Source organism: Copidosoma floridanum, unplaced genomic scaffold (assembly GCF_036245765.1).
Source record: "Copidosoma floridanum isolate Cflo_tuat_1 unplaced genomic scaffold, Cflo_Japanese_pri ptg000020l, whole genome shotgun sequence".
Taxonomy (NCBI): domain Eukaryota; kingdom Metazoa; phylum Arthropoda; class Insecta; order Hymenoptera; family Encyrtidae; genus Copidosoma; species Copidosoma floridanum.
In genome coordinates this window covers 35,318,299-35,341,498 of record NW_028321897.1, presented here as the reverse complement: position 1 = coordinate 35,341,498, position 23,200 = coordinate 35,318,299, and the positions used below count along the sequence as shown (strand labels likewise).

The 23,200-nt window shown below is 37.3% G+C and overlaps 1 protein-coding gene across 2 annotated transcripts in view; it reads left to right on the top strand.

The window, feature by feature from the left end:
- Positions 1 to 11,030: 11,030 nt before the first annotated feature.
- Positions 11,031 to 23,200, top strand: part of LOC106636380 (THUMP domain-containing protein 1) — a 94,354-nt gene continuing 82,184 nt past the window's right edge. For both annotated transcript variants that reach the window (XM_014348769.2, XM_089593810.1), the window contains exons 1-2: positions 11,031 to 11,230; positions 11,336 to 11,563. In XM_014348769.2, the coding sequence (XP_014204255.2) occupies positions 11,039 to 11,230; positions 11,336 to 11,563 (420 nt within the window). In that variant the 5' untranslated portion in view covers positions 11,031 to 11,038. The remainder of the gene's footprint in view (positions 11,231 to 11,335; positions 11,564 to 23,200) is intronic.

Below are 23,200 nucleotides of genomic sequence, written 5' to 3'. Positions count from 1 at the left end.
CCGTACCGCGGGTTCTACAAAATATTTATCAGAATAGAAAACTTTAGTAGGTATTAATCTATTAATTATTAGCTATAAGTTATTCAGCTTTTGGGTCAATCCGCACACACATACATTGCGTACTTTAAACTAAAGGAAAAATTTATTTGTCAATAGGTACAGATTTTTCATCTTAAGAATCTAATATCTGGAATCTATTGTGGCAAACACTGTGGACTGATATTTATTCATTACGCGCAAAATTTTAATATTTGTTGTTATTCAAGAAACAAATAACAACACAACTAAAAAGTAGCAGTACAGCTATAATCATCACAAGACAAGCCACAGCTAAGCACACGAGTAATAATTTTGTTTGGGCAAGTTTTAGAAAACAGCTCAAGCATTCAAATTTCGCGCTTAAATGATTAATCAGGCGAATTGAAGATCAAGTTACCGACCAGTGGAAACGGATAAAAGTGACACAGGCTGTGTTCGCCTAAGGCTCTGTTATTAAGTCTGTTAAGGTCACGTGATCATTTATCATAAGTGCGAGGGAGACAGCATGATGTCACCGTCTCACTCGCACTTATCATAAATGATCACGGGACCTTAACAGACTACAAATGGAGCCTATGTAAACACAGCCCCAGTAATAAATTTTCAAGTACTTAATTTAAAAAAATGTTTATCAAATGGGCTTACACTAGATTGCATAGTCATCGAAAAATGTGTGTGTGTGTGTGTGTATTGATCCAAAAGCTGAATAACTTATAACTAATAATTAATAGATTAATACCTACTAAAGTTTTCTATTCTGGGGCCGTACCATATAACTATTTTTCTGTACATCGGCCTATGTTATAACATAGGCCCGCGAAGCTAAAAAAAGTTGTATGGTACGGCTCCAGATAAATATTTTGTAGAACCCGCGGTACGGAGTAAACGACATGTACCGAACAACAGGAACGGAGCACTGGACCAAAAGTCACTAGACAAAAGTTACTAGATTCTCTCACTCTGTAATTAAATTCATTATTTACAAACTTTGTGACATTTAATTACATTAATTTATATACCTACGTAATCCGCAAATGAGGAGGAATCGAATCGTACAGGTAGAATTGGATTTTAACCCAATTTAGCACTTACAACAAAGTTTTTTATACTTCAGCGCCGCGCCCATTTTCGACTTTTTATTTTGCAAATATCTCGCAAACTATTGATCCGCAAATAAAAATTCAAGTGGAGGATAAATCCGCAAGTAAGGAGGAATCGTTTAAGCCCTGAATGGGTGCAAAATATTGATATTTAATATTTACGGGCGCCAACTTCACAAGTCTCATGATGTCGGTGTACGACCCACTGGGGTTGCTTGGGCCGTACACGCTAAAAACGAAATTGATTCTGCAGGCGGTATGGCGTAGCGGGATACGGTGGGACGATCCGCTGGGGGACGACGAGTTTGAGAAGTGGCTTGGGTGGTTGAAGATCGTACAGGAGCTTGGCAAATTACGTATCCCACGGTGTATCACTCCCAAAGGGGGGGAAGTTAAGAGCGCCCAGCTGCATGCATTTTGTGATGCGAGTACCCGAGCTTACGCGGCGTGCGTGTATTTACGCTGCAGAACAGATGACAGCAATGCCCAAGTTACACTTTTAACTGCAAAATCGCGCGTTGCTCCTGATAGGACGTTGTCTATACCGCGACTAGAGCTGCAGGCAGCGGTCTTAGCGTCGCGCCTCTTAAATACGGTAAGGGCGGAGTTAGAGATCCCGTGTGAGCAACAATATTTATGGTCAGATTCGAAGACTGTGTTGCTTTGGTTGAAGAGAGATCCACGGGTACGGCAGGTGTTCGTCGCGCATCGATTGGGTGAGATCACCGAGCGGACAGTGGGCGCATCATGGAGATGGGTCCCCACCAAGCAAAACCCGGCCGACCTAGCTACAAGGGGAAATGCGATCAATGACGACGCGGCGATTACATGGTTCCAGGGGCCTGCATTCTTAAAATTACGGGAAAGTCAGTGGCCGGTAGCAAAAATTCTGACGCGCGCGGAACAGGAATCGCTTGATGGAAGAGAAAGGCGCGCGGAACGCGTTTGTACTGAATCTGGCCATGAGGTCTATACGCCTCTAGTATCACGATTGCTAGGGTGGGAGGGGCGAATTATAGCAGCGCGACGTGAGTGCGAATTTCTCAGGCGATGGGCGCGACAGCCACAGATATGCGATCCGGAAACCGAGAAACAGTTAGCCATAGAGTATGTCCTTCGAGGTGCACAATCCGACAGTTTTCAAGGGGAATTGCAATCCCTTCAGCAAGGGAAGAAAATATCGTCGGGAAGCAAATTGTCGCGCTATATGCCGTATGTAGATGAACGGGGTCTGCTCCGAATACGCGGCCGAGTAACAAAAATACAAGATGTTGAGTTCAATCAAACTCCGATTGTGCTCGATGGGAAGCACCCTGCAGTACGCGCGTTAATACGCGACTATCATTGTCGATATTTACATGTGAACCATGAAACGGTAATTAATGAGATTTTGCAACGGTATACGGTTGTGGGAATACGCCCCGCTGTTAAGTCGGTTTGCAACGGATGCCTGGTATGTAAGTTGCGTCGCGCGCAACCAAAGGCACCGTTGATGGCTGCGTTACCCGAAGGCCGACTTGCGTATAGAAAGCGGCCCTTCACCCACTGCGGGGTTGATTATTTCGGACCTCTGTATATCAAGATAGGGCGCAGTAGGGTCAAGCGCTGGGGCGTAATATTTACGTGCCTTACGACGCGCGCGGTACACGTGGAGGTCGCGGCCAGCTTGGATACGGGTTCTGCGATTATGGCCCTGCGGCGAATGTCTGCGCGACGGGGGCGGCCAGCTGTAATGTACAGCGATAATGGCACCAACTTCCGAGGCGCGTGTGCAGAACTCGTGGAGGCTGTAACAAAAATCGATCGGTCGGAACAAAACACTTACGCTTTGGCGAATGACATGAAATGGATTTTCAACCCACCGGACGCTCCCCATATGGGGGGCGTCTGGGAGAGACTAATACGTTCCATCAAAGTCGCGCTCCACGCGACGCTAGCCAATGAAGCTCCTTCCGAGGAGGTTCTGCACACGGTGCTGACAGAAGTTGAACACATGGTGAATTCCAGGCCATTGACCCATGTGTCCGTTGATCCACGCGACAATGAGGCCTTGACGCCTAACCATTTTTTGTTAGGCAGTTCAACGGGCACCATAGAGTTGCCCACGCGTAGCGCCCCTCGTCTTCAATCGCGCAAGGATTGGGAGCGAGCACACGTGTTGGTGGAGCTTTACTGGCGAAGGTGGTTAAAAGAGTATGTGCCCACATTGCAACAGCGTCAGAAGTGGCAAAATACGACCGACGAAATCAAACGAGGCGATATAGTATTGATTGTAGATTTGCAAGCTCCACGGAACGTATGGCGAAGGGGAACGGTGGTTGAGGTGTATGCGGGTGCAGACAAAGTGATACGTGCGGCAAAAGTGAGATCAGGCGGTGTGGAGTATGTTCGTGCCGTAGTCAAGTTGATTAAGCTTTTCCGTGATGAGGTACAAGAGGTTGCGGTCTCCTGATCCTCTTGTACGAGGGGGAGGACTGTAAGCGACCAAATCATCGGTATAAGTGTGGGTGGCGCGGCCGGTACATATTCCCACGCCTTGATGCGAAAACTAGTATGTAAGGAAATTAGGATAAGAATCAACTAGAATTTAAGGAAACTCAAGATTGTAAGGGGACGGTTGAAGCTAAGGGCAAGGGCCGGCTAAACGTAGTATATAATATGCGGAGGAGATGTACCAACACTGGGACGACGCGTAGATGCTTCGTTTGCCACCACGCCACTGTAACCATGAGACTCCGTGCCTTCGGGCTTGTTGATGAGGGTCGAACCCGGGTAGGTTTGTCACTGGACAGCCTATGCCGTCAGGCGACAGGTACATTTCCCCGTCAAATCCAATTTCTAATTTGTTATTGTTATCTACTTTACAATACGACTAGTTAAAGATTTACCTACATCTTTATAGTCTTCAACCATTCAATCGCAAATAATGTTGTGTTAATATAATAAAATGTGTTATAATAATAAACTCTGCAACATTGCGTCAGCACGCGGCGAGCGACGAATGCGACGATGTATTCTAAATGGCGCGCGTGAAGCTAGTTCCGCGAGAGAGCGATAGATGGAAGGGTTCGCGAGGGGAGAGCGTAGGGCGTAGTAGGGGAAGCAAGAGGGCACGTAGGGTTAGGCAGTAGTGTGTTGTTAACCACGAAAAAGGTAAGTGCTGGCGCGTGGATGCAAATATGTATTCTTTCTCAAATAAATAAATCAGCAAATATAATTCGAGACAATTTCCTTTTTTGTTGTCGATCCCTCTCCTGTCAATTACAACTCGTGTCGTCGCTTGCTTTGGCTGTGCGTTCAGATATATACAGCTATAAAGCCGATATTTCCACTCCTCTCCTCGTAGGCGCACATTCGGTATACCCCTTACACGCGTCTCCAAAATGTGCGCCTATATGGACATTTCCACGCGAATCCACTCTTCTCATACCTCTACCGTGCTTCTCAAATAAAATAAAAAATGTGCGCCTGGTTCGGCCGCTTGGCCGCGGCGGGGCGCTCGAACCACTGGAAAAAAGTGGGCACACTCCGTAGCGTGGCAGTCAGCAATCTCCCTACTAATCTCTGGTGCGGGAGCGCGCAGGTACCTCCAGGGAGGTGGAGTGGCATGTTATCTGCGTTCAGAGTTCGATTTTTGCGTAATTGCTGCACCTCAAATTATGAACATCAACCAAACAGAATATTTACTCCTTGACTTGCGTTTGGGTGGTGGGCAGCGTCTCTTATTGGCTTTGGTGTATGGTAGACCAAAGGGTGATGTTCTCACTGAATTTTTTAATACTGTACAGAACGAGGCACGCAATTTTTCCAATATTATACTTGCCGGTGATTTAAATTCTGACCTCCTCTCTGCAGAGGACTACTATTCGCGGCATTTGAAGGGCTTTATTGCCAAAAACGCCTTTTACCTTGTACCGTTTGGTGCGACTCATCATCGTGACGCGTCTCATACGTGGCTGGATGTTATCTTGGTTGATTCCGGCGACAGTGTGTTGCGCGTGGTCTCCTCTCCTTCCCCATATATAAACGGTCACGACTATATATGCGTCGACTATGTGGTGCGGGTTTCCAGGGAGTGCCCCCAGCGCAGAGCACGTGATTTTCGAAATTTCAACGTGGAGGCCTTTGTCGAGAGTATTGCTCCATGTCTGGCGCGTGAGGATCTTGAGTGCGGTGATGTTAACGAGATGGTTTTGAGATCGTCCAGGATTCTCAGGACGGCTTTGGACACTTGTGCGCCCGTGGTCACTAGACCCTTGAAGCGTCCACCAGCTTCTTGGTTTACCTCGGACTTACGCACTGGGTGTATGGATCGCGATCGACTGAATGGGATGGCGCGTCGAACTGGCAGTGCAGAGCTGATGGACCGTTACCGTGACTTGAGACGCGTTTTGAAGGTAAGGATTTGCCGAGCTAGAGATGCTTACATGCGAGATGCCTTGGGGAGGGAGCGTAGTCCGTCAGCATGTTGGGGTATCTTGCGCTGGTACGGGGTCGTCGGTCGGGCGTGGACAAAAAAAATTAGCGGGGATTTACTACATGAAATGGCAACTTATTTTTCGGAAATATCCTGCGTTAGGCCAGCGTGCTCACGGGCCGAGCTTGAGGAGATGGTTGCTGGTTCTTCCAGCGATCGCGCTGGATTCGCCGGTAACGATCATTGAGGTTGGCCAGGCTTTTTTCAGGTGTTTGGGTCGTACCCGTGGTCAGAGTCATGATGAACTTTCACTTGCGTACTTCAAAACGGCGCAGAGGGTCATTTTTCCGCTCTTAACGGCTATTTTTAATCTGTCGATAAGTAGCTGCACGTACCCGGCTGCATGAAAATGCTCTCTTGTTGTTCCTTTTCCCAAGGTGGCCCGGCCGTTGGCGCCTTCCGAATTTCGGCCAATTGTTAACCTGATACATTTTGCAAAGGTTTTTGATGTTTTGATCGCGAATAAAGTCACTGAATACCTGGAGGGAAACATCTTGCTATCGCCCATGCAGTCTGGTTTTCGCAGAAACAGAGGGACGCAATCTGCCCTTTTAAAACTGACCGATGATATTCGCGGGGGAATGGAAAACGGGACTCAGTTAAAAATTTATAGCTATAATTATACCTATAAATTATAGCTATAACTACCTATAAAACAGCTATAATCATGTATAAAATTCAGCTATAAATGTAGCTATAATTTACAGCTGTAATCTTTTCACAAATTTTGAATAAAAATTAGTTTAAAATCAGATTTTTTCAATATATATCGATCAGCATAGATGGTATCATCCCGGTTGATAGTGACTTATAAAAACTTGTCAAATCTGATAAAAGTTAGATTGGTTGTACCAGAAAAAAAATTTGTCTCATAAAATTTTTACCAGATTCTATTTTTATTTTTCTGCACCAAATATTTTTATTTGTCTGTAAGAGGATTTTCTTGCATAAAATGTTTTATTATGTGAGTGCATAATTTTAATGAGAATTGATAAGACTAAACTATAAAAAAAAACTTAAGATACTATCAGATAATTTTTTTATTAGTTTATATCAGGTTTAACCAACACAAATTGTATTCTTTTCAAATGGTATGATAACTGGTGTATATAATTACCGTTGTTTGTCAGAATAAACAAGGAATTGCCAGTAAAATTTTTATGATATCCAAAGTGCTTTATTTGAAAGAGTTTTTTATACACATAAATAAGTAAATACGCGTAAAAGATTTTATTAGATTTTACTAGAGATCGTATTCATCTTAATGTTTTTAAGAAAGCTGTTTTCTTCAGTAATTCTTGGTGCAAAATCTTGGTAAATGTTAAGGTTTTAAAAAGACTTTATGAGATGTATCACTTCTGTTTCAATGTCATGAAAATTGTTACTCTTCAAAAAATATATAATCACGTAAAAAAGTCTATCATTTTTGAGTTCTTACGAAAGTTAATTATTCCAAAAAAATCGAATATACACTTTTATAGTCTACAGTATACAGTGCCACTCAAAGTTCTGTTGTTTTAATGAAAGAACTTTATCCCTTTCTTTGTATTTGTAAATAAATACGCATACACAGAGACAGAAGATTGGACAGAAATATTGTAGCTTCAGGTAAATATTTAATAATCCGTCCGATGTGTTAGATAAATGCAGATTCACGTATTCTTCTGACTCCAACATAGGAGTGGTTCTGTATACTTATTGTATAAACATTAATACACACATTACCAGCTGAACAGTATCTCTCTACATAAGGTAAATGTCCCTATTCGTGGAATATGGCCCTATTTATGGAATATGAAAATTAATGTATTTGTCATGCAATTTACTTGAAAAAAAAATTGTAGTAGTTGTATATTTTATTTATCTTTATGAATTCATCAGAAAAATTTCATTATACATACAACAAATGACCAATTTTCAAGATTATTCCATAAATAGGGACAAAGTCGAACATTACCTAACTTTTAAACTGTACATATTATGGTACCAAACTTCAACGAGTAATTTATATAATTCTAGTGAACAAATAAACGTTATAATTATTTCTGCTAAATACGATAGTGCTATGCACGTAAAAAAAACTTGAATTGCCTAAAACCTATATTATCTTGTAAGTTACAACTAAGTAAATATCATAAAATCGATTTAATTTAAACTGATCAATAAATTCTAGTTCTACAAAATCGTTCTGGAAGGTTCTTATAAAATAATATTTATGCCAGTAATTATTTTAATGTAAATGAAACAGATCTGATAAAGACTTATAAATTCTTTTTAGTTTACGCATGTAATTAAATCCAAAACATCCCTGTTGTTGCGGTCCAATAAAAACCAATAAAAAATTCATTGATTTTACAATGGGATTTTTTTATTAGTTTCTTATCGGTATTTGCACCCGTAAATCCAAATAAAATCCGAAATGGTCAAAAATAGATTTTCTATATCATTTATTGTAACTAGGACATGATTGAACAAAAATAAATTGACAAATTTATGTCCTACCACCCGGATGGCAACACCAAAACGGGGGGACTAAAGTATTTTTTACAAAATTCTAATAAAAATTAATAACTAACTTTTCTTTCAATTTACAAATAAAATACTCTAATCCCCCCGTTTTTATGTTACCATCCAGATGGTATGACATAAATTTGTCAATTTATTTTTGTTCAATCATGTCCTAGTTATAATAAATGATATAGAAAATCTATTTTTGACCATTTCGGATTTTATTTGGATTTACGGGTGCAAATACCGATAAGAAACTAATAGAAAAATCCCATTGTAAAATTTTATTGGTTTTTATTGGACCGCAACAACAGGGATGTAATAAAAAATGTGAGAAAATGCGGGTATAAACTGTTATCACGATCTCAATCAAATTTTTCAAATAAGTACTCACATCTTATTTAATTTTGTATTTGAGAAGAAAATACAAAACACCCATACAATCTCGTAAGTAACAATTGAGTAAAACTCATACGATTGTTAAATTTAAGTAAACCAATACATTCTCACTGAACAAAATCACTCTGAATCGTTCTTATAAAATTATAATTTTACCAAAAATTATTTCAATTCAAAAGGTAAGGATCTGATAAAATTTCATAAATTCCTTTTAGTTTACCTGCCTAAGGTGCTTTTCAGGATTAATTAATTTCTGGTATATCGTAAGAGATTTAATGAGATATACCTGGTGCAAATTCATAGTTAAATATAGTTCAATATTTTTTTTATCTGATTGTAACAGACATTTTCAACTGGGATCCGTGTGATAACAGGAAAGCTGAGGGCCTAAAGTATTTTTAAACAATTTTTAAAATACTTGAAATTTTTATATGATTTATTATTTTTTTTTTTTCTACTTATTCAAAAATACTTTAGGCCCCAAGTTTTACTGTTATTATAGGGATGATACCATCTGTACTGATCGATATTTGTTGAAAAAATCTGATTTTAAACTAATTTTAATACATATATTAAATAATTATATTATAAACTAATCTTCCATGCATGTTTTTCCGTTTTATTCTGAATCATCCTAATTTATATTGTTTATATAAACTTATATTGTTATACAAACTTATACTGTTTATACTATACTGTTATATTATATTGGCTTTACTATCTGTAAATACGCTGTATTACTACGAGAGGAAATTAGGTGTTTTGACCAGTCTAGTGCATACGAGGGTACACCACCAGGGGCCGTACCATACAACTTTTTTTTTGCTTCACAGGCCTATGTTATAACATAGGCCGATGTACAGAAAAATAGTTATATGGTACGGACCCAGACCAGACCACCTGTGTTGGTGTAGTGTAGCGATGTAATATATAGGTATATGGTATATACATGTCGTGAACAAGTACGTCTGCTACCCACGTGACCTCCTGACCTCCCGGACACTATTTGTTTATTTCCATCACAAATATCTCGCTTAAGGGGGCTCCTACGACTACTGCTGAGGTCAAAGACAAACAAAAAATAAAGTTTTGTTTTTCAATAAACAAATGTGTCTGAAAATCATTATGATATTTTTAATAACGTATGAAGTGGGAAAAATGATATTTATGTGTGCAGTTTAACTTTGTACGAAAAATTAATTATTGTTTTGACCAGTCTAGTGCATACGAGGGTACACCATCAGACCAGACCACCTGTGTTGGTGTAGTATAGCAATGTAATATATAGGTATATGGTATAAATATGTCGTGAACAAGTACGTCTGCTACCCACGTGACCTCCTGACCTCCCGGACACTATTTATTTATTTCCATCACAAATATCTCGCTAAAATGGTCCTTTATCCACAATTTTTAATACAGCATATTACAGAGGAAGACTTCATCTACAAAACTTATATATTCAGTCTGCTGGGACTTTTAATTTAGGTTTATTATAAATGAAAACAAATTTTTTTTCACGCTGCCCCATAGGAACACGTGCTAATAGTTACAACTTTGAGCTCGGATTTCTCAAAATTTTGACCCATTCGAAATATAATTTAGACCACCATTAAATTCAGTAGACTTTTATTTACAAGAAATAATGTATCTCTGTTTGGGGACTTTCGCGAAGGAGCCCCCTTAAATGGTCCTTGATCCACAATTTTTAATACAGCATATTACAGAGGAAGACTTCATCTACAAAACGTATATATTCAGTCTGCTGGGACATTTAATTTAGGTTTATTATAAACGAAAACAAATTGTTTTTCACGCTGCCCCATTGGAACACGTGCTAATAGTTACACCTTTGAGCTCGGATTTCTCAAAATTTTGACCCATTCGAAATATAATTTAGACCACCATTAAATTCAGTAGACTTTTATTTACAAGAAATAATATATCTCTGTTTGGGGACTTTCGTGAAGGAGCCCCCTTAAGTTAAAACAGGAGCGACGAGAATTGTGCACAAATTGTAAACGAGTAATACTGTGTCACTAGTTCCCTGTACTCCTTGTCAATGTTATTGTGCGTCTAACTTGCGTTCAAGAAAAAAAAATCAATGTAATTTTATGTATTTTTCTTATTTTCTTTTATGTTATAATTGCTTCTGCCATACGGATGTCTATCATCCTTGGCATTTAAATAAATCTTGTTAAATTCAAATTCTCTCTCACGTTGCAAACGGTGGGGAGGTTGCATCAGCTGGTTTTAGTTCACTGACCCCCACTGTTGGCAGTGTGGGAGAGAGATAGATACCCACGTTCGATGTTGTGTCTCTTCCTACTTGTGCTTCAGTTTCAGCACCGTACATAAGAACGAGCAGTCTATACTTCTTATTTGTCTATGATTTTGACCCTCGGCCCTCGGGCTCGGCTCGGGCTTCGGGCCTCAGCTCTTGGTTTATTATACCTTCATGGATGTGCCCTGCTCCACTTTATACGTGATGCTATATAAAAGCACATCCTTAGGTATGGATGCAAAAAAAAAAAAAAATTATTTTTTGAATCAAAGAAAAGAATTTAAAAACAAAAAACGCTTGTCATTAGAGAGTGGAATGCAAGGTTTTTTTTGTACTTGTAATAATCGAGAAAAAGATTGTGTACGTGAAGCTTATAATATCTTAAATGAATATTCAGAAGTTCATAAAATTGATTTCAAATACGTGAGTATGTGATGTTTTTGAAATTGATCACTTCATATAGATCAATTGTATCAAATAAATTCCATATAAAGTGGCAACTAAATTATCCCAGAAAAATATTTTTAGTTCAATAGAAATGGAGTAAACTGCACAAATAAACTGGATCAAAATAATGGGACTGAACAAATTTTAGAAAAGGAAACAGTTGTTAACTACGAAGATACAGATTTAACGGCAAATGCCGTAATAGCAGGACGTAAAGAAGTCAATGAAGATATCACCGATGCCTTAAGCAAAGAAATATCTGAATTAAAGGCAGAAGCTACTGAATTAGAATTTAAAAAAAAATTTCAGGTAAACAAATTTCTGTGATTGTAACATTGGCTTATACGTTTAGTATATGGGTGCACGATTGCTCAAGAGTGGTGGGCAAAGGATTGAAAAAGTTATGTAATGACATTCTTTTTTGGGTAAAAGTGTAGTTTACGACTCCTTACGAGAAGTTAGCTTCAGAACTTGCAGTGCTACCAATCTAACACAGCGCGGGAAATTCAAAATCACTAATGCGGTAAATTTGACTGTTAATGACGAGTCAAAAGAAAGCTTCACCTCCACCTGTAAAACTTTTTTTTCTTGTTCACCCATGGTTCACGCACAGTAATAGTTTGGTAATATGGCTCTCTCGCGAGCTTCGCTCGCTCGAGAGCTGTGTTTAAAATAAACAACTCCTATTAAGTACCGACAGAAGAATTACCGACTGCATATTAACATTCAAATTTACTGCCTTAATAATTTAGAATTTTCTGCGTTGTTGTGTTGGCAGCATTGCGAGTTCTGCAGTCAACTTCTCGTAAGGAGTCGTAAAGTACACATCCGCCCTTTTTTATAAGAGAGGATTGTAAAGCTACAAAAATGTCTTAGTTTTGCGAAATTAATTATTTTTATTTGGAACATCATTTTTCGTGAGCAGCCCTACTTCCTTTATCAACACATGTATCATTTTTACTGAACATGCATTGAGCAGAGATGAGTAGAGAGATTGCTAACGCCAATGCTACGGCGTGAGATAACTTTTTTCCACTGATCGGGGCGACCCGCTGCGGCCAGCCGTCGAACCAAGGCGCACATTTTTCGAGAGTGCGAGACTCGTATCGACGAGCGTGCGCCTACAAGAAGAGAAGTGGATTCGCGTGGAAATGAGCATATAGGGGCACATTTTGGCGACACGTAGAAGGGGTATACCTAATGTGTGCCTACGAGGAGAGGAGTGGAAATGTTGACTATAGCTATATATCTGAGCGCACAGCGAAAGCAAGCGACGACATGAGTTTTTCTCTTTTGACTGCAACCGAGTATATGCTATACATATTTAACTGACTCTTGCTCTCTCGCTCTTGCTTGAATGTTATCTATCAATCTTACAATCGTGAAACTAAATGCTCATAGTTATATGCACAGAATTTGATATCAAAACATTTTTTTTTCTGTACGTTAATACTTAATTTGAAATCTAGTATTATTTTGAAAAAATGTTCAGCTAATTTTTTTAAGGATGGCAGTTCAGCTATAACCACTGGTTAATTATTTTTCCTCATTATAATTGTTATGAACTGTAGGGCAAGCCCCGGAGGTTATCGATGAACATATGTGACTTTAAGATCTCTTTCCCTCGAAGTTTCGACAGCTAAGGTAGTAAGGGCTTATGCCACTACTGTTCTTGTTTTGCTATCTGAGGATCGATTCCAACTGTCGGCAAAATTTTTTTTTTAACGTGATTCGTCATTCTAGTTTATTTTCTTTTTATTTATGTTTTATTGAAATTTATGAATTATATTACCAAACCCCTTTTTTCCCTATACATCGAAATACAATTTTTTAATACTAATTATATCAATCAATTTCATAAGCCGATACTTATCGTTAGTATAGCCATTTCGGAATTTTATAATAATAAAATAATTTCTTAGGATATGAGTATAATTCTTACATCTAAAACTCCCAAGAAATTATTAACATCCAAAGTGAGAGAGAAAAAATCCTTATACATAATTTTCATTAATTTTTAGTTTCTTTTTTTCTAAGAAATGATTAAGCTGTTCTGATCGATATTTTTATCTATCTATACAATAATCATAATCTTTGAAGGCACAAGAAAAGTTACATAAAACTCCCTAAACATTTATTTTCCGTCTTTTGTTGTAAAAAAATTTTAGGTATAGCAGTTATACTTATTGTGTTGATTAAATATGTAATTTCAATGTCAATTACATAATGTTGGTTCTAGACTGAACTTTTAATTAGCGTATGTAATTATCAAAACTTAATACCTATGAAAATTATGCAACAAAAATCTGAACAGTAATAAAAAACAGATCTTATATATCAAGTTAACTGTTACGTTACTTAAAATTTTTACCTGGTAATTACAACCACTTATCACTTACATTATGAATTTCAAAAAAGTAAAAGTTTAAAGCTTGAACATAATTTTCGATAATTCATAAGATCTTTATTAAGATCCCTTTGGAAATCAATTTTGAGATTTAGAGGATTTTCTATCGGTCTAGCTAAAGTGTGTTTTCATCTATAGATAGTATACCACTTCTCTCGGCACACTGCGTTCGGGCAGTCTTCAGGCTTACTTCGGCTACCGAATGTTTGGCTGCCTACTGTCGGGCCACATGTCAAATTTGCGCACAAGCCGAATTGGAACCGAATCGGCTATCACACTTGGCCCGCAGATGGCTGTGTGGCAACCGTCGACGGGCCGAACGTTGGCCGACCAATTTTTTTTGATCGGGTGCCCGAAAAAGTTGCACTGGCTGGGAATCGAACCGTGGTCTCCCGCGTGCCGATCCACGACCTAGCCGACTGAGCCACCGCGCGCTCCATGCTATAACTATATGTTGCCTCACGGGCACCATATAGCTCATGATATATACGGTTTCCGTATACAGCCCGTACACGATCCTGGTAACAAAACTTTACGGTACCGTTAAGTAAACGTATACTGGCTGTATCCGGACATCACGGTATCCGTAATAGGCCGTATAGTCACCATAGGCTATTTCCGATCTGGTACTTAGAAATTGCGAACCAAACAGAACCGGTGTTGTATATATAAGTATATCTTGCTAAGAGAACCAAACTGAACCAAAAGGGGCTTGAATAAATCTAGTATCTGTATCCGCTATAAACCGATGCAGAGGCAATGCACCCTCTGTAGCAGATATTTGACAAAATTTCTTGTATGTAAACTGAGGCATGATATCACATATCATCACATGGCTGCTTGTGGTAGGCAGGCTAGATAGAACGCCGATCCCCTCGTATAATTTCTTTTATTCAACCTGCCAATCATGAGCAACTATTCGCATCGTGCAGCAATTTGGAACAACGCCATCTGTAGAGGAAAATATGTTGTTACTAACTAACAAGGATACACAGAATCTTATAGACAGCAATATATTACAAGTGTTTATTTCAATAATAATATATATTGAACAACTAAAATGAGTGTTTTTGAAGTATTAAGTGGCATATTAATAGAAAATAATGCTTTTTTGTATACTTTCATGAAAAAATATCAATTTCTCGTATGAAATGAATATAATATATGAGTAAGCATGTATTAATTTATTACTGTTTTTACTATAAATATTACTTTGTAATGCGCTGGTTTAAAAGTACTCCACGAAATGACTTGATATTTAAGAAAAACTACAATATACACTCACAAAATTCAAGCATATCAGAAGAAAAATTTTTTTTTTTTAATACACTCTTAAATAGGTATTTTTCATCTCTGAAGTATATATACTTAAGAGCATTCAGTACATCGGCTGGAGTTTCTACTTTACCAACTTTTCTATTGGGAGAAATCATGGTTAATAACTTATTATCTAGCTGTTTAAATCCCAAATAAGGAGAGGAGCCCCCAAGCTGTGCATAATCTGAAATATAACTTTTTTCAAAAAGTAATGCATTGAATAATCTAAAATTTTGACAGAGCCTCTAAAATAAAAAGAAACACCGGTCTTCTAATGTTTTTTGAAAATATACAGTTTAAATTATGAACTTACTCAACATATGCAGATTTATAGGTTATGTAATGCCGTTTACGATAAATATCAAATTTTTAAAACTCAACTGCAAAACTACGAAAAGAGCAGTGTTCACCTTTTTATTCTAGAGGCTCTGTCAAATTTTCAGATAATTCAATGCATTACTTTTTGAAAAAAGTTACATTTCAGATTATGCACACTGACACACTCTTTTATGATCAGGAAATGTAACTTTTCCCTCTTAATTTGCAACGGATTGCATTGAATTTGGGCTCAATTGATTCCACAAAATGCCAGCTTGGAGGCTCTTCTCTCCTTATTTTGGATTTAAACAGCTAGATAATTAGTTATTAACCATAATTTCTAACAATAGAAAAGTTGGTAAAGTAGAAACTCCGGCCGATGTACTGAATACCCTTAACACCCAAAGAAGTTACATCAGTTGTGTCATATACATTATTGTTGAAATAAACGCTTGTAAAAGATCATTGTCCATAAGATTCTGTGTATTCTTGTTAGTAAGTAACGACAACTTTTCCCCTGCAGATGGCGTTGTTGTTTTAAATTGCTGCTCGAAGCGACCAAGCATGTATGTACCTATGCTCCAAGCCGTTTGTTTACATGCAAGAATTTTTGTCATATATTTGCTGCAGCCTCCGTATCGGTTCAGAGTGAACAAAATTTTATAATCTTGTACAACGTGAACGAGCGAGTAAAACTCACAAAAGAGCCAGTATTTTTTATACTACACTGTTTCCATAATTAAATACGTTAATTTTGTAAATGTAAGATAATTTAGTATTTTTTACAACTTACCCTTCCTAACCCCATGCCTAGTGCCCTCTCCACTCCAAATGTAGGGCCGTGGAGCGTAGATGTTTAATAGACCAAGAGCTGAGGCCTGGGAATGGTAAAAAAAAATCATGCCCAACTCTCACAGGAATTAAGATATCTGATACGTCGTGTAGATCTAAAGTATTTTTGTAATACTTAAGTCCAATAGAGTTTTGTTGGTATTTAAAAAGTGCCATGTGATTAATATTATTGTTCATAAAATCTGCTTGAGCTTACTGACCGGATATGGGGGGAGGATGAGATGCACGTGGGCGCAATGATCGCCTATATTGAAACTCAGAACACACTTTATTGAACAACTTACTTGTGTTTTATACAGGTGGTTAAACCGTCCGAAGCACCAATCAAAGCAGGGTCGCGCTCGACCCTCGAGAGACAATAATAATAGTAAGAAACTGAAAGGTACAGGTATTATAGAAAATCACGACGTTTCTCCTCTTGACACGCTGTCGGCTCTCTCGGTGCTTCTTGCAGAGCTCTCCACTCTTTTTTCACAGTCTCGACAGGCTCCGTCGCTGCGATGGTGGCGCTGGCGTGGGCGTGTGGCGCGGGAAAACCAAACAATTATGCATAGCCTTAATATAGACTAATAGACAAATAGAACAAGAAGTTGTCCCGTAGCTAATTATCCTGCAGACTGTCTTGCAGGTACATCGCTTTCAAATTCTACAGACTGGGCTGTCTGAAATTAAAAAAAAAAAGTTGTGTGTAGGTCTAATTAATTAAAAGTAGATCTTACAACAGCCTTGGGCACTGTTATCTAGATGATAATATTAAAATTGGAGAGTTAAAGTATTTTTGAACAATTTTTGAAAACTGAAAATTAAAAACAAATTTAATTTTTTTCAATTGTTCAAAAATACTTTAGAGGAGAAAATGTATCGCCACTAACGTATCTAACTTTTCTTGACTTAAAAATATGTTATACATGAATTGTTTTTATGTTATAGAAAATTTTTCAAAGGTAATGTATCGGTACTTGTTTATTAAGATATGTAAGTTTCAAAAATGTTTTTTAACATAAGCTATAGTAAAGAACATAATAACAGCTTTAAAGACATGCGTAATTAATTGAACTATTTTTATGAAAAATACTGTACAAATCTCCAAAATTTCTATTTTAGTTCTTTCAAATTATAGCGTGTCGGCCCAAATAAATATCAGTTTATTAATATTTTTCCCATTACAAGAATAAACAGCCAAGTAAATGACGCACTTCACTCACTTGATTAGCTCTGTCTACGGATTTTCTACTTAACTCCTTAGTTTCGGTATCGTCATCCGGATACGGCTATTGATATCTTCAGTATATTAGATGTGAACACAGCTTTTCTTTTTAAAAATTTGAGACAGACTTGACATAATTAGATACAGGATCTTTTAACAGCCCAAGTGAAAATTTTTTGCCGTTAATGTAGTTAAAAAGCAGCTATAAGTTTAGCTGTATTCATATGTTTTTTTGTGTAAATTTATGTGCGTCTACCCGGTCAAAAATTGTATATGCGTTTACGTAAACGTACATGGATTTAATTGCCTTCAATTCTGTTACTTTAGTGACAATAATATCTAAAGTGTGAGACACAGCTAATTTATTATAATTTTAGATAGTAACATTATTTTATTTTATCAACTTAAAAAGCTTATTAATTAGCTTAGTCCCAGTAACATCCCACAAGGATACTCAATTTATGTACATTAACGCGTACGCATATATAGTTTTTGACCAAGTAAACGCACATACATTTACAACTGAAATTTTCAGCCACAATTAACAGTTAAAGAACACATGATTACAGCTACATCAGCTATTTTTTAGCTATATTGACAGTTGAAAATTTCCACCTGGGAGTACCATTTGCGGCAAGGTTAAAATTTATTTATAGTTAACCTGAAAATCGATCTCCAAAAAAAGAACCCCTCCCGTAAAAAAAATACTTGCCGTAACTTTGACAATAATTTTCTCACCATGATTACCCAAAAACGTAATTGCTTACCGCTAAATTTATTTGATCGATTTTGCTGAAATTTTAGACACTGGATCTTGAGACTTCCTACATGGTTTTTGCTTAGTCTTTTTTTTTCTCAATTGGTGTAATATTTAAAATTCGAAGTGCATTGTAAGTGTTGCGTTTATAAATACAAGTATCACTGATTAATGAGGGTTATTATATTGCCAAATGGCGATAGTGTGCCAATGTAAGTTTTTTACAGAACATTATCTATATATTGAATGCATACACAGTTATAGTTGTGGAAATGTTACATGGGCACACTATCGCCATCTGATGGTAAAATAACTCTCATTTACAGTTTTAACGGTGGTTGCGCATGTGTTGAATTCCGCTGTAGTGCACTTTCAAGTAAACAACTGGGCTCAAACTTTTCACCATAATTGAGTATAGGGATCCGGTGGGTAATGTCGTCCACCTGTACTTTGAAATTAATAAGTCTGGTGATGTGGTAATAATAGTCCCGAGAAAAAAGTCGATTGCCATGGTCATTCACTGGCAAAAGTCAAAAACGGAGCTGTTTGTTGGACAGCTGGGTACCCTGACTACTGACAACCTACAACCACCTTCTCGATTCTGACAGTATCTAATGGGAAAGCGACATACACCGATCTTTACTTCGGACCACCAAGGTGATGACCAAGTGCCACAAAAAATGGCGTTCTAAATGCCAACGTTTCCAGGGTAACACCAGGAAGCGATGGATAACAGAACAAGCAGCTCTAACGTTTAAGAGCGTTGAAGCTATTTTTGAAATTTACTAGGAGCCGCTGAGAAACCTCTTTCTGAAACAGTAGGCCAGGTATAGTGGCAGATCTGCGCCATTGACACAATGCTAGGTGTTGTTTTTTACCTCATCGACCAGCAGCCGACTTTTCGTCATTAAGCATGATAAAAAACTGACGTGAACAATCACCTTTACCCCCTTTCAAAGCCATCAAAAATAATTATGTTTATCTATTAACCACCAATCTCACCGGTATATCGTATTTTTGAAACTAGTTCTAGTAGAAATCTTACTAATATATAAAGCAAAGTCGCTAAAACCGTTGTAATCGCTAACCGTGAAAACTACTGAACCAGTTTTGCTGAAATTTTGCATACTGATTTTTGATGATTCTGAAATAGTTTTCGCATAGTTTTTTTCTTGAAAAAGTTAATAACAATGGTGATGGATGAGTACAAAGTTTTGCTGAAATGAGCTATTTTTTCCTTTAAGTGCAGTAAGATCCGCTAGGTGCCGTCGAGGTAAAATTGAAGCCACCCGCAATCAAATATAGTGAAGAGTGGTTGTAAGATGCCCCGTCAAGTTGTCGATTATCGTAGTCATTCATCGGCAGTACACCAAGAACAGAGTTAGTCGTTCAGCTGGGCATCCCGGCTACCGATGACACTTTTCTTTCATGAGCCATCGGAATAAATTGGTTTTTACCCCGGATCGCCAAGATAACCGAGTGCCACGGAAAAATAGGTGTTTAGAACGTCAAAGTCTCCGAGGGAAGGGGGGATACCAGGAGACATGTCTAGCCAGAGCATATCCTGCTCCAACACTTGAGAGTTTTGTGGCTGTTTAACCATCTGTCCTGGAGCCGTCAGAGAATTTTTTACTTCCATTGCAAGCCAGGGATGACAGCCCTGAAGAGTACAGGTAGCCACAACGGCCTCCTTCTTAGTGGTCATCCCAACGGCATACCTACAGAGACGGTATTATCTAGGCCCACTTTTCTAACTAACGATAAGTGGTTGGTTATCTGGGGAACGACCTAAAGACAAGATATTCTTTGGTCAGTGGCGTACCTTCCTCGAGTACGGTCTCCTTACACAGAGACTCTAAGGATAAGAGTCAAACTACCCGTAGCTGGCTCACCATCATCAAGAATAATAATAAAAGGAATAACTGAAAATTTCACCCCTGGCCCTTTTTAAAGCCATTATAAGTACTTACGTTCCCCACTCAACTATGAATCTTATCAGTTCTTTTAAAGGCCACCTAAGTTTAAACTACCTTGCCAACAAAGACATTTTTACTACCATTTCAGGAAACGATTCATCGACTGAAAGACTATGTAAAGCCGACCACTATTAAACCAAGTCAGTCATTCACCGGCAGACGTCACGAGTGGAGTTGTTCGTTGCAAGTTTGGGAACCCCGGTGACCATCGACCCTATATTACCCTCTCGACCCTAAGCTAAGCATTCAACCAGAAATCACCGATCCTATCCAAGGTCTGCGCTGAAAGAACCTAACAGCCACAAAGGAAAAATAAACTTGAGCCAACAGGACAGTCTCCAACGGGCAAGCATCACGAACTAATGTCCCTACCTTAGATCACCAAAACAATTGAGTCTGCAAAAAAAGAAGTTGCTTTAGACACTAACGTCTTCGACGTTACACCAGGAGGTGTTGGGAAAGAGAAACAACAAGCTCCAAAGCTTCAAACGTTGTAGTTTTTTTCCGGTCAGTGTGGTGCTACAATATCAGACCAGAGAAGATCATCCTGAGGTATATGGGCGATCACGTTTGCTGGAAATTTGAGTCAAGAAAGAGTTTACTTAAGAAGCTCACCGGTTCTTTTTAGGGTTACGGGACATTGAACTACCTTGCCAACACACACACACACACACACACACACACACACGCGCGCGCGCATGCATGTATATATATATATATATATATTACAACCTAATAAAGTTGAAAAAAAAGCCTATAGGGCTTACAAAAGCCTTAACTATGCCAAAAGTGGCACGAAGTCGAATTGGAAGGAAAACTTCAAATGCATCTTATGAATAAAATTTTAGGCGTCTAGAAAATGACGCTGAATATTTATGGAGATTGAAGCAGGATCAAAATCGAAATTTAAAGAATTGATTAAGTGAGAGATAAATTTTTTTCTTTAACCCTTATAGTAATCTCTTGAATCTTCTAGAATTTTGATTAGGTAGAATATGTATTTGTATATTTGTGGCGATAAAAAATGTAGAGATTAAGCTCCAGGACTTAGTTGCTCTGGTAATAAAGTTGTGATATAAGAGAAAAAACAATTTTTTTAAATTTATATTTCTTGGAAGTTTGGAATCTTAACAGCTTTAAAAAATAGCCCTGTTCGTAAGCTATACGGGAGAAACTGCAAATTAACGGCCCCTTACAGCCAACGATTGTTTTATGGCATACGGAACGCACGGTACTTTTTAGCATGATTATATTTTTTTTAATTTTTACAGCTTATTATTTGACAAAATAAACTGTATAAATTCCGAACAAACATGTTTTTAATAAGAAGATTTTTGTTCTGAGAAAACAAAATGTAAAATTTCTAACTGAAAACTTTCTACATTACATGTCAACATACTACGGTGCTCTATTTAGTAAGTCACTTTTCTGTTAACATACTGATTATTTAGTTACACTCAATATATATACAATATTATGCATCATATACTGTGCAATTTTTACAGAGTGATAGCCATATCAAAAGTTACAGCCTGTTTTCAATTGTTTCTAGAACCGTCAAGATCAAGACTCAAGAAAATATTTGTTGTTAAAATCATATTTCATACTTAAAATGTCAATTGTCACCTACTAGTACTAAAAACTTCGATGAAATAAAAATTAATGGCGAGTAAGTAATTTTAGAAAAAATTGACAGAAGCGTGATTTAGTTATGCGATTTAATTAATAGCCAACGTTAGCTGTAAATTTTGAATAGACCAATATTTTAGACTTCAACGGTGATTAAAATAAAGCGTGTTTTAAGTATTATAATTTAACCTTCGATAAAGTTAAAATGACGGTCATATGAAAAGTTACAAATGATTTTCAATTAATACGTAAATCATTACGATCAATACTTTTTCAAAAAAATCCAAACTTTAACCCGCCACAATTTTTTACCCCAGCAAATATGTTTCATCGATAATCATTTTACATGAATTTGGGCAGAGTAAAAAAGTTTTGAGGGCGATTTCAAGTCGATGTCTTAGAATTGGCTCAAAATTTAACCACATATTCCCTACCTTCTACTGAGGTAATCCATATGTTTTTCACCAAAAATATCAAGTACCGCCATACTATTGGGCTGCTTCGTAAAATATGCATTTTTTAAAAACTTCTCATTATAGATCTAATAATATTAAAACAGAATTTTCGAATCATGTACCTACGTCAAATTTCCCTCTTTTTTTAATGGTAATAACCGTTTTACTCCATCTGCACAGCTACTGTAAGAAAAATTAATTCTTGAAAAAAAAGGTATTTTCAGTATTATTCCATCATGTTAGCCAAAATCCGAGTTTATCATCAGAAAAAACGGAAAATTTTACAAAAAAAAACCTATAATTAAAAGTTGGAATTTGCATTGGAACTCGGGTAAAAAAATTAAATTTTAAACTTTGAGTAAACGTAGTATTCAAGTTTTTAATTGCAACTAACTTTTTTTTTCGTATTTTCCCCACTCAACAACTTATTCGCATTTATATTTCACACCTTCCTGAAAGATTATTTTATAAATAGATTTTCTCTAAAAGTATTTGCGTTTATTATGTTAACCGAAATTTGTATTGTAAAGAATTTTTATTACTCATACATTTTTGTACCTGATGAGGCCCGGGACATTGTCTAAACGACCAAAACGTCGTTTTGTTTTTTAATAAATACAAAATTTGACAGTACTGTTATTGGACGTTATTTTGAATTATTAACTAACTATCATTGGACGTCTTATTTTATTATATGCTTTATAGTTCATTATAAAACTGAAAAATGAAACTTGAATATATTTTTTAAATTAAAAAAAATTGCGCTCTTTCAGTAGTACTTTTTACTAATTGTAGGTGGCTCTTTTGCCACTTAGTTACTTTTTTCTGCAGACTTATCATACACGTCACCATACAGGTGCTGCGACATGCGACATTATCGTTTACCTCTACCTAAATGCTGATTTCCGTACTAAAAAAAGCGGTATTTTATTTTCAAAAGTGTTATCTTTAAAAATTGCTCTAGCATTATGCCGTCTCGTAAAAAATGTCTTAATCCATTTCGTAAAGTTAACAGTACATCAGTTACA